The sequence below is a fragment of the Tachyglossus aculeatus genome, chromosome 8 (assembly GCF_015852505.1).
Source record: "Tachyglossus aculeatus isolate mTacAcu1 chromosome 8, mTacAcu1.pri, whole genome shotgun sequence".
NCBI classification, from domain to species: Eukaryota; Metazoa; Chordata; class Mammalia; order Monotremata; family Tachyglossidae; genus Tachyglossus; species Tachyglossus aculeatus.
In genome coordinates this window covers 13,745,853-13,762,994 of record NC_052073.1, presented here as the reverse complement: position 1 = coordinate 13,762,994, position 17,142 = coordinate 13,745,853, and the positions used below count along the sequence as shown (strand labels likewise).

The 17,142-nt window shown below is 44.5% G+C and overlaps 1 protein-coding gene across 1 annotated transcript; it reads right to left on the bottom strand.

Moving 5' to 3' along the window:
- Nucleotides 1–883: 883 nt before the first annotated feature.
- Nucleotides 884–16,314, bottom strand: CSTF1 (cleavage stimulation factor subunit 1). Its single transcript, XM_038750425.1, has 6 exons — nucleotides 16,277–16,314; nucleotides 10,610–10,812; nucleotides 7,637–7,914; nucleotides 7,269–7,466; nucleotides 5,236–5,626; nucleotides 884–3,304 (listed from the first exon to the last, which is right to left on the bottom strand). The coding sequence occupies exons 2-6, from the start codon at nucleotides 10,776–10,778 to the stop codon at nucleotides 3,045–3,047; spliced, it is 1,296 nt and encodes a 431-aa protein (XP_038606353.1). The 5' UTR covers nucleotides 10,779–10,812; nucleotides 16,277–16,314; the 3' UTR covers nucleotides 884–3,044.
- Between the last annotated feature and the right edge of the window lie 828 nt (nucleotides 16,315–17,142).

Genomic DNA, 17,142 nt, shown 5'->3' with positions numbered 1-17,142 from the left:
CCCATAGAAGTTATGTACATATCTGTAATTTATTTTATTGCTTGTCTCCCTCTCCTAGATTGTAAACTCCTTGCGGGCAGGAGACAAGTCTACCGTTATATTGTAATCTCCCACTTAGCACAGTGCTCTGCATGCAATAAGCACTCGATAAACACGATCAATTGCTTGGTATTCATATGCACAATATGCTCTTGTCCGCAGCCTCACTGGCTAAGATCGGTTTATGGAAATAACTGTGAACAAATTTCTCTGCGGTGTCCCTCTCTTACGGGTAATCAGGAACTGGAATTTAATTTGAAGCTTAAAATCCAGCCATATGACAAGAAACAATCAACGGTATTTACTAAACACTCACTGTGTGCTTGGAAGAGGAAAGAAGACCCATACAACAGAGGCAAAAAAAAGTGCAGGTGACAAGGATGATGAGTGAAAGGAATCAGAGGGGTAATAGTAAGAGAAATGCACAATAATTAACAGTGGCATTTGTTGACCATCTACAATCAGCGAAGCACTGTTTTAAGCAGTGGGGTAGAGCCAAGAAAATCTTGTCTCACATGGGGTCCACTGTTTAAGTGAACCCTATAGCCCTGGTCACTACAGTACCGCAGTGATAAGCTCTGTCATGAATGTCATTTATTGAATGCTTACCATGTGCAGAGCACTGTACTAACTACTTGGGAGAGTACAACAGCATTGATACAGTCCCAATCTAGTTGTGGGGAGCTCCCAGTTGAAGCCACACTGTGATTCCAGGACCATTCATCCAACAGTCTTCAGCACTGAGACATTATTGAAAATTGCCACCACCTGGTCTGTGCCACCAGCCCATCATTTCTCTCTCTCCCCCTACCACTGGCTGGAACAAACAGGCCTGGAAACCAAATCATACACAAATATAGTTTTTAATTTTGGAGATTTCATAGTCTAGAAAATTTATGGTAGAAATCAGATATTGATATTCAGCATATGACAGCCACGGTTTTAGGTGATACAGACAATGCAGATAGATTACTTTGTTCACAGTGTATTTCAGGCACACGCAAGTCTTCGGAACATCAGTGTGATCAAAAAAGGGTCCCTTTGGATATATGCGAAGGTACTTTAGGAACTGAAGTTTTCTGAAACAATATACCACTTGAAGGGTAGCTTCAGCAACCAGAGAATTTTTGCCACATTATTTTAATTCACGGACACATACAGCCAATTCAAAGTTCCATCAAGTGCAGATGTTTTAAAGTTACAGGGTTAAACAGCTGATTTAATGTCTTTCCAAAGGTTACCCCGCGGAACAGGGAAGAGCCAGAATCAGCATTCTGACCCCTGCTTCTTTGCACATTGCCATCCAGTAGCTCTGCTTCTCTTGTTTCCACTTCAATTCTTCCCAATTTAGCATCCACTGATCACACACAGGTCTTCTAGGCATGCTCAAGATTAAAACAAAAGACACCGAGTCACCCAATACAACCAGAACAAATAGATTGCAGATAATTTTTCCAGGTACTCAAAGTCTTTGTCATTGTACTATCACTCAAACCACATAGGTGTTAGTTACATTAAAAAGAAAGAGCTTCTGCATGTAGTCCTGTGATCAGACAGTAACTCTTACATGACAAATATTTATACTGAAAGTGGATGGGATAATTCCTCCCCGGTGCAGCATCAGTCTTTTAGAAATGGACAAAACACCCAGACCACAATGGTCAAAACTGAAAGGACTCCAAAAAAGGACTTCATTGCCAGCTTACGCAGTTACATCTCAAAATAGTTTCCGCCAGCCGAGGAAATAGGTTCACCATCTATTTAACATTTAGGCTGAAAGATCAGTAACGGGGCAGGTTTCCAAAGAGCAATTATTATAGAACGTGTTTACTCAGGTTTGTGTTTGGAAGAGAGTTATTAGGTTTGGGTTTTTTATTTTTGTTTTCTGCATTTTGGAGGTATACGGTGGCAGCAATGTTTTAGAGCTTTTATTTTATCCAGCTGGAAAAAAAAGCAGTTACCAGGAATTGTTTTACCTCAAAGTTTCAAGGAAGGGCCTGTCAACTCATCGGTTGCACCATGCCTCCTACCATGCCTCCCCAGAGTTTTCTTCTCAAGGGGAGGATGAGGTCTGGGCAACTATTTCCTGGATCAATGAGGAGTTTAACACTCACGCTGAAGGGAAAGACATTAAAAAAATTATAGGGAGGAAAGGTTAAGAGGTACAAGTCATTCTTGTAGGTTAATGACACATGATAGTTAATGCCTACCAATCCAGACCTGTGTGTCATGATGGCCTCTCAAATTATGCTCTGTCCCAACATCTCAATCTGTCGAGACAGCTGAAAAGTGAGCTGCAAAGGAAAGAGCTGCAGGAGTGCTATGAATGTACATCTCCTTCTTTACGTCTTAAGGAAAAAAACTCAGGATTGATTAGCTGAATCAAAAAAGTCAAAATTAAATACGACACTGAAGATTGGTGCTTTATCATCAGAGTTTAAAATTTTGGGGGCTCTCAATTGAAAGTAGTTCCAATATCATCATGGCACAAAATTGGACTTTTCAACATGGAACCACTTGGCTCCCCGCAAATTTTTGTTGAGTTAGTAAAATCCTCAGGTAGGGTAGTAGCAATACAATGCATAAGATGATAATAAAAAAAATCAAATTACAATTCATGAGACTTGTCTAGATTGACTCAAGAATTATTCGAGTGAACACTTTCAAAAATCCATCCTTAGAGCAAGGATTAACTCTACTGTGCGAGAAATTGTTAAGTGCTGTACTTACAAAACCGATGATGAGCACACTGTAATAATCAGTGAATGAGGGAAACCTGCACATATCTGCATTTCCAACTTTTTCCACCATGATTCTGCATCAAGGTTAAAAAAAGGCTTTTGTAAAAATTTCGGATGGGTCGATTATCAGCATCACATTGCCACAAGATGGTACGGTGAATTTAGGTACATTTTAAAAAGGCATTCTACTAAACTGGTGATGGGGGGAAAAAATAACTACTTTTAAAGGGTGCTAGAGAAAATGATCATTTGGTGAAAATGTCTCTAATCTGTGGTCGATCTCCGGTACCAAAACCGAGCTCTGAAGTCGTCACTGCAAGTCATGAAGCCGGGATTAGTGGGAGAATGAACTATACAGCGGACAATGTTATTGTGCCCCAGGGAGAGCAGATTTCTCCGTTCTGCTGTTCGTGAATCCCAGCAGCAAAGACTGATTGTCCTTTCATCAGGGAGTAACACGTAGTCTTCCGTGTGGTTGAAGACAGCTTGAGTCCGATGGACCTGTCGTCCACTCAAACCGGCACCTAGGACAGAAAATAAACTGTCAGTTGCCTCTTTTCCGCAGAGATCCGGATCTTTTTTTTTTTCCTAATGGTATTTGTTAAGCGCTTACTATGTGCCAAGCACTGCTCTGCCCACTGGGTAAAAGTACAGTATGAAGTATGAGGACCCTCCTTTCATGGTAGTCTATGCATCCAAGCAGTTTGAGAGGGAGCCAGAACTGTCTATGACAATAAGGACTCTTGTGGTACTCAACTGAGAGGATCAGGGAAATTGATCTTTAGCAAAAAAATATAAAAAAATTAAAAAAAAAATAAAAAAATTCCCGGCTGCTAAAAGGAACTTCAGAGCCAGACACTTGCTGCTTCTCGTAAACAAGGAATTTGGTTTTCTACAAAGAAAGTGTAGAACTGAAAAATGAATGCCACTGCTCCTCAAGCAAGCCCTCTCCTTCCCACAACCCAAGAGCAAGCCTGTTTCCACACTGAAGCTTATCCAATAAAAAGTTTTTGACCCATTACAAGCCTTGTTGCCCGGAAGGAGTCACAGAGGGGCCAGGAGAGGCCCCTAAGCTCTCCACTCTCTGTTGGGACATTTTATTTTTTGATTTTAGAAGTCTGTACATTGCTTTTTAGGTTAATGATGTCAAAAGTTTTCTGAGTTTTCTTAAAGTTGGGGACTGCGTTATACACCTTCCACTTAGAAGAGGGTTCCACACACAGTGGGGCTAACATGACTTTTGCTTGACAATCCCATTAGGAAAATGAATGGGAATGTTATAAATGAAGGTCATGAAAGGTAAACAATCAGTGGTATTAATGAGAGCTTACTGGGTGCAGAACACCGAGAGCTCTATACTAAGGGCTTGGGAGAGTACAACAGAGTTCGTGGGTATGTTCCCTGCCCACAAGCTTACAGTCCACAGGGGATATAGATATGCATGCAAAGGCTGTAGGGCTGAGGGTGTAGAGCAAATACCAAAAGCCCAAAGGGCACAGATCCAAGTGCATACATGACACGGGAGGGAGATGGAGCCGGGGAAAAGAAGGCGTAATCAAGGGAGGCTTCTTGGAGGAGATGTGACCTTAATAAGGGTTTGAAGGTGGAGAGAGTGGCGGTCTGGCATATATGGACTGGGGGGACGTTCCACGCCAGAGAGAGGACATGGGAAAGGGATTGGTGGTGAGACAGAAGAGGTCAGGGCACAGTAAGTAAAGTTGGTGCAAGAAGAAGTTGGTGTGCGGGCCAGGAGGATGTAGTTGGAGATCCGGGAGATAAGTATAGGAGGGGACGAACTGACTGAGTGCCGGAAAGCTGGGTTTAAAGGTTAAAGTGTTTAAAGGTAACATAAAATACACAATCCAATTCACCCCGAACATGTTTCTGTTATGGGTGTTGAGTAGAATGCTGTTGGGGAATCAGGGATTATTCTTCTCACAATGCCCGGCGTGATGTCAAAAGAGGCAGTTTTGAGCATGCACGTGGGATGCCTGTGAGGTGAACATCAGTTTTCCTTACTGTGGGCTTTGGCAAAATGGAAGTCCCCGTGTAGAGAACTGATGGTCTGTTCCTTTCTTCCCACTGTTTAATTTCTTCTTGAAACGGGACCCATTTTTTCCCCCTCCAGACGATTACCTATTAATCTTGAAAATGTTTTTAAATGCTCTCTTTAGCTGTCAAACAAGGAACCTCCAACTTGAGATTATCAAATACCTCTGCTCTCTAGTGGAAAGAAAGGGCTGCAATGGCGACACATGTCACGCACTCTATGTTGGCCAGATTGCCTGTGAGTGGACTTCCATTGGGGAGTACCGAAAGAGACCCGGAAACAGTTTCACCCACCAGTCGGTTTAAGAACAACACGGACCAGCTCCCCGACCCACGAAAGAATTATTTTACAGACACTGGGATGCGGGCACCTCTGCAGCTCACAACTCCGCCACCCGTCACGCACCTGTATATCTGACCAGCGTTCTTCCTGTTGATATCTCCCAGAGCTTCGCTACCGAGTCTTTCCCGCTCGACAGGATGTACTTCGAATTTTTGGAAAAAATGGCCGAGCAGACTTCTGCCCCGTCGTGGGCTTTTTCGAAGGTAGTGATGCATCGGTTGGAGACCCCGTCCCAGAGCTTGATGCAGCCATCTTTGCTCCCGGTCACGTACATATTGGCGCTCGGGTTGTAGTTAACCGAACAGATGGCATCGGTGTGCTGATCTTGAGGATTGCAGGACACGAAACACTGGAACGTGTTGATATCATAAAGCCGCAGGGTAGGGTGCTGCGTGCCAACAAGTATGTAGTCTCCGGAAGGATGGAAAGAGATGGAGCGTAACATTTCAGCTTCCTGTGGGGAAGGGACATTAGCGATAACTTTGTCGGCTGGATAACTAACTAGGTTAGTCACAAAAACTAAAAATTCGCCGTGTGCACTGTTAAATCTCGGGTCCTTGGGTAGAGAACTTCCTTTGAAAGCATCGCCCTGGCATTACTGGGAGGTGGGAAATGGTGGGGGAAGTCAAAGACACCTCCTGCTTCCTGCTGCTAAGAAGGACCGAAAAGGTCTAATGCCGGGGCTAACGCATCCCAGTGGACACCTTCCCTCCCAATGCACTTCAGGCAGCTGTACTGGTTTGCCCTTCGTATTTCTGACTCTGTAGAGTCAGAGAGAAGCAGTGTGGGTCAGTGAAAACAGTACGGACTTGGGAGTCAGAGGTCATGGGTTCTAATCCCAGCTTCCCCACATGTCTGCTGTGTGACCTTGTGGTCACTTAACTTCTCTGCGCCTCAGTTCCCTCATCTGTAAAATGTGGATTAAGACTGTGAGCCCCACATGGGACGTGATCACTTTGTATCATCCCCAGCGCTTAGAACAGTGCTTTGCAAATTAGTAGGTGCTTAACAAATGCCATCATTATTATTACAGTGCCCATCACATGGATGGCAGGCAATAGATGTTAAGGAGAGGGCTGCCTTCAAAACTGTCCAGTGTTCTCAACTGTGAACACTCCGATTCCCCTGAACATAATGTGCCTGTAGCCTGAGGTTTCTGGGGTTGGCTACTCAACAATTTGGCTTTTAAAAAGAGGGAAGCATTTTACTTTATGTTTAACTATAAAATCTATGCCTTAGTGTGGCTCTATCACAGGCCCCTGGCATCCTTGAATCCTCTCCAGTTCTCCCAGTCCCCTTATTGAGTTCTGGAACTCAGGCACCAGTTCTTAATTAAGTTCTTAACTAAGGCGCTGAAAGCACGTATGCAAGTTAAGGGTCTGTGGGGCTGGATGGGTGCGGTCAGGGTAATGATAATGATGGTATTTGTTAAGCGCTTACTATGTGCGAAGCACTGTTCTAAGAGCTGGGGCAGGGGGAGATACAAGGTGATCAGGTTGTCCCACGGGGGGCTCACAGGCTTAATCCCCATTTCACAGATGAGTTAACTGAGGCACAGAGAAGTGAAGTGACTTGCCCAAATTCACACAGCTGAACAACTGGTGGAGCCAGGATTGGAACCCATGACCTCTGACTCCAAAGCCCGGGCTCCTTCCACTGAGCCACGCTGCTTCTCTAAGCGTAGTCCACACTCTCCAGCAGGACGTGTTGGGGAGGGAAGGGGGTGGCAGTCCCCTGGAAAATAAAAGATGGGAGACGGGAGGCGGGGCGGAATGTGAGACTGTGAGCCCACTGTTGGGTAGGGACTGTCTCTATATGTTGCCAATTTGTACTTCCCAAGCGCTTAGTACAGTGCTCTGCACATAGTAAGCGCTCAATAAATACGATTGATGATGATGAAGTAGTGGAACAAGGAGTTGCAGTGGGGATCTCCTTGTATATGTAGGATATCTGCCCATTTAGCCCATCCATTTTGGAGGTGAGTCTTTGCTTCTACTTCTGCATTTGGAATGGATCACTGAGGTCCAGAGACTGGACCACCCCGGCACGCACTAAAGAATGAGCTTCAAGTTTCTTGTAAAATATCCATTTCTAACCTGAATATACTTGAAGGCCCTTTTGGCAGATGGCTTGGAATAATCAAACAATTTAAGAGTATAGTCTCTTGAACCAGAGGCTAGGATCTGCTCAGTTGGGTGAAAAGCTAGGCACGTAACTTCGTCCACATGATCGTAGAGAGTTCGAATAACAGGATGATTTTCCATGTTCTGCTGTGCGGTTTCATTCATCATGACCTACGGAGACAGAAGCAAAAAGCTCGTCTTTAGAAAAATAAGAGGCTGGACTCCGAATCCAAGCTCAATTCACTCCCAATAACCACTTATACCACCAACTCTCTAGCCCAATTCGAGGGTAACGTAAAATCAGAGAAACTAGTAATAAAAAAAGTTTACTGCGGTCCTACCTCAATAGGCATGGCACTTTTTGCTAACATCCGCTCTGTATCAAGTATCTTTATTGAAGCATCAGCTGACCCGGTAGCTATTAACTGTCCATCTCTACTGTATGTAGCTACCCGGCAGGGTCCTTTATGAGATGTCACATAGCAGGTTTCGTATTCTGAAGCCTCTGGAGACATGGTCTGGACATCTGCATCAAATTCCAAGTCAATCCCTGTGCCGGGAGCAACCGTATCTGAACGTCCGATCGCATACTGAACGGCACTATCATCATTTTCGATTCCTGAAAGATAAAACCCGAGGTCAGGAAGAGGATCCCGTTCAAATGGCCCTGCACTTTGGCTAAGAGGATGAGGTGGAACGAACCTGGAACGGTACACCAGTTTGGTGTGATATCAATTACCTCCTCCCTATCCTGTTCATTTTTCTCAGAAATCTTGCAGAATCTAGGTGGTCCCTGCCTGTAACTGTCGTTGTGTCCAAATAACTTCCAGAAAGAATCCTGCAAGTTTTCAGGGAAGATAGCAACTTGCTTATGAATACTTTCCATTGAAGACTTGGGCTCCAAATGTTTCCAGACAACTATCAAGCCTACAACTGTCAAATGGTAATCATATTAGTAATAATAATAATGACGGCATTTGTTAAGCACTTACTATGCACAAAGCACTGTTCGAAGCGCTGGGGAGGATACAAGGTGATCAGGTTGTCCCACATGGGGCTCACAGTCTTAATCCCCATTTTACAGATGAGGTAACTGAGGCACAGAGATGTTAAGCGACTTGCCCAAGGTCACACAGCTGACAATTGGTGGAACCGGGATTTGAAGCCATGACCTCTGACTCCCAAGCCCGTGCTCTTTCCACTGAGCCACGCTACTTGCTGGGTGCACTGCACTTTATTCATTGTATTTACTGAGCGCTTACTGTGTGCAGAGCACTGTACTAAGCGCTTGGGAAGTACAAGTTGGCAACATATAGAGATGGTCCCTACCCAACAGCAGGCTCACAGTCTAGAAGAGGGAGACAGACAACAAAACAAGACATATTAACAAAATAAAATAAATAGAATATATTTGTACAAGTAAAATAGAGTAATAAATATGTACAAACATATATACATATATACAGGGAGGGGAAGGAGGTAAGGCGGTGGGATGGGGAGGGGGAGGAGGGGGAGAGGAAGGAGGGGGCTCAGTCTGGGAAGGCCTCCTGGAGGAGGTGAGCTCTCAGTAGGGCTTTGAAGGGAGGAAGAGAGGTAGCTTGGTGGAGCAGCATGGCTCAGTGGAAAGAGCCCGGGCTTTGGAGTCAGAGGTCATGGGTTTGAATCCTGGCTCCACCACATGTCTGCTGTGTGACCTTGGGCAAGTCACTTAACTTCTCAGTTACCTCATCTGTAAAATGGGGATGAAGACTGTGAGCCCCATGTGGGACAACTTGATCGCACTGTATTCCCCCCCAGCACTTAGAACAGTGCTTTGCACATAGTAAGCGCTTAACAAATGCCATTACTAATTAATTAATTAATGTGCGGAGGGAGGGCATTCCGAGCCAGGGGGAGGACGTGGGCCGGGGGTCGAAGGCGGGACAGGCGAGAACGAGGTACGGTGAGGAGATTAGCGGCGAAGGAGCGGAGGGTGCGGGCTGGGCAGTAGAAGGAAAGAAGGGAGGTGAGGTAGGAGGGGGCGAGGTGAGGGACAGCCTTGAAGCCGAGAGTGAGGAGGGGAGTAACATGCCCAGAGCGACTTTACTAAGCGACTGGGAAGGTATAATGCAGAGGACAGACTCACTCCCTGCCCGCAAGGAGGCATAAATTTAGGCATAAATTTCTAGACTGTGAGCCTGCTGTTGGGTAGGGACCGTCTCTATATGTTGCCAACCTGTACTTTCCAATCGCTTAGTATAGTGCTCTGCACACAGTAGGTGCTCAATAAATACGACTGAATACATTTAGTGCTAGAAATGGTTGGCAGGTATGCCCGGCTTGGGGGTTTGCGGGTTATAGGCGGAAGCTTTTGGGAAGTGAGATTTTAGGAGGGATTGTAATACGAAGATAGCTGTGGTCTGATGGGCTGGAGAAGGGAGAGAGGGAGGGAAGGAGGGAGGTCCAGGCAAGGGAAACAGTATGAGAATGAGAGAGCCACCAGCACAGCCTAGTAGAAAGAGCATGGGCCTCCCTTCTAGACTGTGAGCCCACTGTCGGGTAGGGACTGTCTCTATATGCTGCCAACTTGTACTTCCCAAGCGCTTAGTACAGTGCTCTGCACACAGTAAGCGCTCAATAAATACGACTGATTGATTGACTGATGGGCCTGGGAGTCAGAGGACCTGGATTCTACTTTCCAAGCGCTTAGGTGAAAGAGCCCGGGCTTTGGAGTCAGAGGTCGTGGGTTCGAATCCCGGCTCCGCCACATGTCTGCTGTGTGACCTTGGGCAAGTCACTTACCTTCTCTGAGCCTCAGTTACCTCATCTGTAAATGGGGATTGACTGTGAGCCCCACGTGGGACAACCTGATCATGTTATATCCCCCCAGCGCTTAGAACAGTGCTTTGCACGTAGTAAGTGCTTAACAAATGCCATCATTATTATTATTATTACAGTGCTCTGCACATAGTCAGCGCTCAATAAATACGACTGAATGAATAATCCCAGCTCTGCCAAATTCTTGCGGTGCGACCCTGGTCCAGTCACTTAACTTTCCCTTACCTCGGTTCTCCTGTTCTCTCTCTCAGACCGTGAGTCCCTTGCGGGACGGGGACTGTGTCCAACCTAATTCACTTCTAGCTACCCCAGGTCTTAGAACAGTGCTTAACATGTACTAAGTGCTTACCAAATACCATTAAAAAAGAGAAGTATAACATGTACTAAGTGCTTACCAAATACCATTAAAAAAGAGAAGTATACTACCCAGTGCTAGCCAGTTGGACCTACATGCTTCCAAAGACGAAGTTAAAATAAGACTCCAGAGCAGAAGATACCTAGTTTGATGAGGTGAAGGAGCTGCTCGGAGGGCGCGCACACCGACTGGGGCTTGATCTCATTAATGAGGCCGTTGGCAATGTTGATGTAGCCATCGTAGAGCAGCTGGCTGATGATCAGCTTGTACAGCTGCTGCCGATCTTTCAGACTCACTTTTGTCCTGTACATTATGCTGAAGAGCAAATCAAAGCCTCCTTGTCACCTGGAAAAGAGGAAGATTGCCACGTGAAGACGAACAGTGCTTGGCACACATTAAGCGCTTAACAAATGCCATTACTATTATTAAAACACCTAGTGGAGATCAGAATACCTGCCCACTTCCCTGCGGCGGGTTGCAAAGAGCTGTAACAAAAGAAATAGATTGCCATGTGAAGACGAACAGTGCTTGGCACACATTAAGTGCTTAACAAATGCCATTACTATTATTAAAGCACCTAGTGGAGATCAGAATACCTGCCTGTATATATGTATATATGTTTGTACATATTTGTTACTCTATTTATTTATTTATTTTACTTGTACATATCTATTCTATTTATTTTATTTTGTTAGTATGTTTGGTTTTGTTCTCTGTCTCCCCCTTTTAGACTGTGAGCCCACTGTTGGGTAGGGCCTGTCTCTAGATGTTGCCAACTTGTACTTCCCAAGCGCTTAGTACAGTGCTGTGCACACAGTAAGCGCTCAATAAATACGATTGATGATGATGATGATGCCCATTTCCCCGCGGGAGGCGGGTTGCAAAGAGCTGTAACAAAAGAAAAGCTGCCATGTGACTTCTAGACTGTGAGCCCGTTGTTGGGTAGGGACCGTCTCTATATGTTGCCGACTTGTACTTCCCAAGCGCTTAGTCCAGTGTTTTGCACACGGTAAGTGCTCAGTAAATACAATTGAGTGAATGAATGTGAAGAGGTCGGATTCTAAAGCACCCTGTTCTCCATAACAATTGCGCACTTCCCTGCAGAGGGAACACAATGGGAAACTCTCTCTGCCCACCTCCATTAAAACTCAAAGGCCTGGCTCCCTGTAAGTGAAGAATCCTGCTCTTTTATGGCATTTATTAAGCACTTGCTATATGCAAAACACTGTTCTAAGCGCTGGGGAGGTTACAAGGTGATCAGGTTGTCCCACGGGGGCGGGGTGGGGTGGGGGCTCACAGTCTTAATCCTCACTTTCCAGATGAGGAAACTGAGGCCCAGAGAAGTTAAGTGACTTGCACAAAGTCACACAGCTGACAATTGGTGGAGCCGGGATTTGAACCCATGACCTCTGTCTCCAAAGCCCGGGCTCTTTACACTGAGCCCCCTCCTTCCTCTCCCCCTCTCCATCCCCCCCATCTTACCTCCTTCCCTTCCCCACAGCACCTGTATATATGTTTGTACATATTTATTACTCTATTTATTTATTTTACTTGTACATATCTATTATTTCCCTTCCCCACAGCACCTGTATATATGTATATATGGTTGTACATATTTATTACTCTATTTATTTATTTATTTATTTATTTTACCTGTACATTTCTATCCTACTTATTTTATTTTGTTGGTATGTTTGGTTCTGTTCTCTGTCTCCCCCTTTTAGACTGTGAGCCCACTGTTGGGTAGGGACTGTCTCTATGTGATGCCAATTTGTACTTCCCAAGCGCTTAGTACAGTGCTCTGCACATAGTAAGCGCTCAATAAATACGATTGATTGATTGATTGATTATATTTATTTTATTTTGTTAGTATGTTTGGTTTTGTTCTCTGTCTCCCCCTTTTAGACTGTGAGCCCACTGTTGGGTAGGGACCGTCCCTATATGTTGCCAACTTGTACTTCCCAAGCGCTTAGTACAGTGCTTTGCACACAGTAAGCACTCAATACGATTGACTGATTGATTAAGCCACGCTATTTCCTTGGGGTATACTTTCATTCATTTAATCGTATTTATTGAGTGCTTACTGTGTGCAGAGCACTGGACTAAGCACTGGGGAAGTACAAGTTGGCAATATATAGGGACGGTCCCCACCAAACAACGGGCTCAGAGTCTAGAAGGGGGAGACAGACAACAAAACAAAACGTGTAGACTGGTGTCAAAACCGTCAGAATAAATAAAATTACAGCTATATAATAATAATAATGATGACACTTGTTAAGTGCTTACTATGTGCCAAGCACTGTTCTAAGCGCCGGCTGGGTATGGGGGAGTACAAGATGATCAGGTTGTCCCATGTGGGGCTCACAGTCTTAGTCCCCATTTTACAGATGAGGTAACTGAGGCTCAAAGAAGTTAAGTGACTTGCCCAAGGTCACACAGCAGACACGTGGCAGAGCCGGCATTCGAACCCACGACCTCTGACCCCTAAGCCCGGGCTGTTTCCACTGAGCCATGCTGCTTCTCGGCACATGATGTACTATATGCACATCATTAACAAAATAGAGTAGTAAATATGTGCAAGTAAAAGAAACAGAGTAATAAATCTGTACAAATATATACAAGCGCTGTGGGGAGGGGGCTCAGTCTGGGGGTTCAGACCCGGCCCCTCACACGGCCCCATGGCCCCATCTTCGTCATTCACTCATTCAATCGTATTTATTGAGCGCTTACTGTATGCAGAGCACTGTACTATGCGCTTGGGAAGTCCAAGTTAGCAACATATAGAGACGGTCCCTACCCAACAGCGGGCTCACAGTCGGGGGGCGGTGGGGGAGAACAGACAACAAAACAACATATATTGGCAAAACAAAATAACTAGAATAGTAAATATGTACAAGTAAAATAGAGTAATAAATCTGTACGAACATATATACAGGTGCTGTGGGGAAGGGAAGGAGGCAGGGCGGGGGGGATGAGGAGGAGGGGGCTCAGTCTGGGAAGGCCTCATTCATTCATTTATTCATTCATTCAATCGTATTTATTGAGAGCTTACTGTGTGCAGAGCACTGGACTAAGCCCTTGGGAAGTCCAAGTTGACAACATATAGAGACGGTCCCTACCCAACAGCGGGCCCACATTCTAGAAGGGGGAGACAGACAACAAAACAAGACGTATTAACAAAATAAAATAAATAGAATAGTAAGTATATACAAGTAAAATAAATAGAATAATAAATCTGTCCAAACATCTATAAAGGTGCTGTGGGGAGGGGAAGGAGGTAAGACGGTGGGGATGGAGAGGGAGACAAGGGGGAGAAGAAGGAGGGGGCTCAGTGTGGGAAGGCCTCACTCATTCATTAAATCGTACTTATTGAGCACTTAGTGTGTGCAGAGCACTGTGCTAAGCGCTTGGGAAGTCCAAGTTGGCAACATATAGAGACGGTCCCTACCCAACAGCGGGCTCACAGTCTGGGGGTGGGGGGGGGGGGGAGAGACAGACAACAAAACATATTAGCAAAATAAAATAACCAGAATAGTAAATACGTACAAGTAAAAGAGAGTAATAAATCTGTACAAACATATATACAGGTGCTGGGGGGAGGGAGAGGAAGGAGGGGGCTCAGTCTAGGAAGGCCTCATTCATTCATTCAATCGTATTTATTGAGCAGTTAGTGTGTGCAGAGCACTGGACTAAGCGCTTGGGAAGTCCAAGTCGGCAACATCTAGAGACGGTCCCTACCCAACAGCGGGCTCACAGTCTAGAAGGGGGAGACAGACAACAAAACACATTAGCAAAATAACTAGAATAGTAAATACGTACAAGTAAAACAAAGTAATAAATCTGCACAAACATATATAAAGGTACTGGGGGGAGGAGGGGGCTCAGTCTGGGAAGGCCTCATTCATTCATTCAATCGCATTTATTGAGCACTTAGTGCGTGCAGAGCACTGTCCTCAGCGCTTGGGAAGTCCAAGTCGGCAACATCTAGAGACGGTCCCTACCCCACAGCGGGCTCACAGTCTAGAAGGGGGAGACAGACAACAAAACATATTAGCAAAATAAAATAACCAGAATGGTAAATACGTACAAGTAAAACAGAGTAATAAATCTGCACAAACATATACACAGGTACTGGGGGGAGGAGGGGGCCCAGTCTGGGAAGGCCTCATTCATTCAATCAATCGTATTTACTGAGTACTTAGTGTGTGCAGAGCACTGGACTAAGCTTTTGGGAAGTCCAAGTCGGCAACATCTAGAGACGGTCCCTACCCAACAGCGGGATCACAGTCTGGGGGTGGAGACAAACAACAAAACATATTACAAAATAAAATAACTAGAATAGTAAATGCGTACAAGTAAAACAAACTAATAAATCTGCAAACATATATACAGGTATTGGGGGGGAGGGGGAGAGGAAGGAGGGGGCTCAGTCTGGGAAGGCCTCATTCATTCATTCAATCGTACTTATTGAGCACTTAGTGTGTGCAGAGCACTGTCCTAAGCGCTTGGGAAGTCCACGTCGGCAACATCTAGAGACGGTCCCTACCCCACAGCGGGCTCACAGTCTAGAAGGGGGAGACAGACAGCAAAACATATTAGCAAAAAAAAAAAATAACTAGAATAGTAAATGCGTACAAGTAAAACAAACTAATAAATCTGTACAAACATATATACAGGTACCGGGGGGAGGGGGAGAGGAAGGAGGGGGCTCAGTCTGGGAAGGCCTCATTCATTCAATCAATCAATCGTATTTACTGAGCACTTAGTGTGTGCAGAGCACTGGACTAAGCGCTTGGGAAGTCCAAGTTTGCAACATATAGGGACGGTCCCTACCCCACAGTGGGCTCACAGTCTAGAAGGGGGAGACAGACAACAAAACATATTAGCAAAATAAACTAACTAGAATAGTAAATACGTACTAGTAAAACAGAGTAATAAATCTGCACAAACATATATACAGGTACTGGGGGGAGGAGGGGGCTCAGTCTGGGAAGGCCTCATTCATTCACTCAATCGCATTTATTGAGCACTTAGTGTGTGCAGAGCACTGTACTAAGCGCTTGGGAAGTCCAAGTTGGCAACATATAGGGACGGTCCCTACCCCACAGTGGGCTCAGAGTCTAGAAGGGGGCGACAGACAACAAAACATATTAGCAAAATAAAATAACCAGAATAGTAAATACGTACAAGTAAAACACAGTAAAAAATCTGTACAAACATATACACAGGTACTGGGGGGAGGAGGGGGCCCAGTCTGGGAAGGCCTCATTCATTCACTCAATCGCATTTATTGAGCACTTAGTGTGTGCAGAGCACTGGACTAAGCGCTTGGGAAGTACAAGTCGGCAACATCTAGAGACGGTCCCTACCCAACAGCGGGCTCACAGTCTGGGGGTGGAGACAAACAACAAAACATATTACAAAATAAAATAACTAGAATAGTAAATGCGTACAAGTAAAACAAACTAATAAATCTGCACAAACATATACACAGGTACTGGGGGGAGGAGGGGGCCCAGTCTGGGAAGGCCTCATTCATTCATTCAATCGAATTTATTGAGCAGTTAGTGTGTGCAGAGCACTGTCCTAAGCGCTTGGGAAGTCCAAGTCGGCAACATCTAGAGACGGTCCCTACCCCACAGCGGGCTCACAGTCTAGAAGGGGGAGACAGACGACAAAACAAAACATAGCAACAAAATAAAAAATGGAATAAATATGTACAAATATAATAGAGTAATAAATACGTAAACATCTCTCCAGGGGCTGTGGGGAGGGCACTCCGCCCGTCCCCAGGCCCTCCCTCCCTCACCCGTCCGTCCGTCCGCCCGTCCGTGGTCCGTCCGGCCGGCCGTCGGTCGTTCGGTCCCGCGGTGGCGTCGAGGCCCGGCGCTTCTCCCCCAGCAAAATGGAAGCACGAGGGGCCGAGCTCTTCGCTCGATTCACCGCGCCTCGCGCCCGCCCGGCCTGACGAGCGCCGAGCGATCGATTGAAGCCCGGCCTCCCAACCGCCGCGCCCGCCCGCCCGCCATCTTTGTTCCGGGCACCAGCCCGACGTTCGGACATTAGGCGAAGCCACTCGGCCATCACCCCCCCCCCCTTTTTTAAAAAAGCATTTATTATCATCAATAATAATCATCAGCATTTATTAATTATTAATCGATAATATATTGTATTAATATAATGATTGAGATAATATAATATATTACAATGTAATATAATAATGCAATAATATAATATCATAATAATACAATATAACATCATAATACAATATATTATATATTATAATAATACCATATATAATAATATAATATAATAATATAATGTAGTATATTACAATGTAGTACAATAATATAATATAATAATATAATATTATAACAATGCAATATAACATTATAATATACAATATTAATATAATATTAATATGTGATGCATATAATATAATTAACAATATAGTATAATATATAATATAATATGGAATATAACATATAATATATAAAATATAACATAACATAATACATATATTATGTATTATAATAATATCATATATAACAATACGATAATGCATTATAATATAATTTAATATAATAAAACAATAATATAATAATAAAATGATACGGCATAACATAATAATAAAATGATATAATATGACATAATATAACATAACATAATATAATA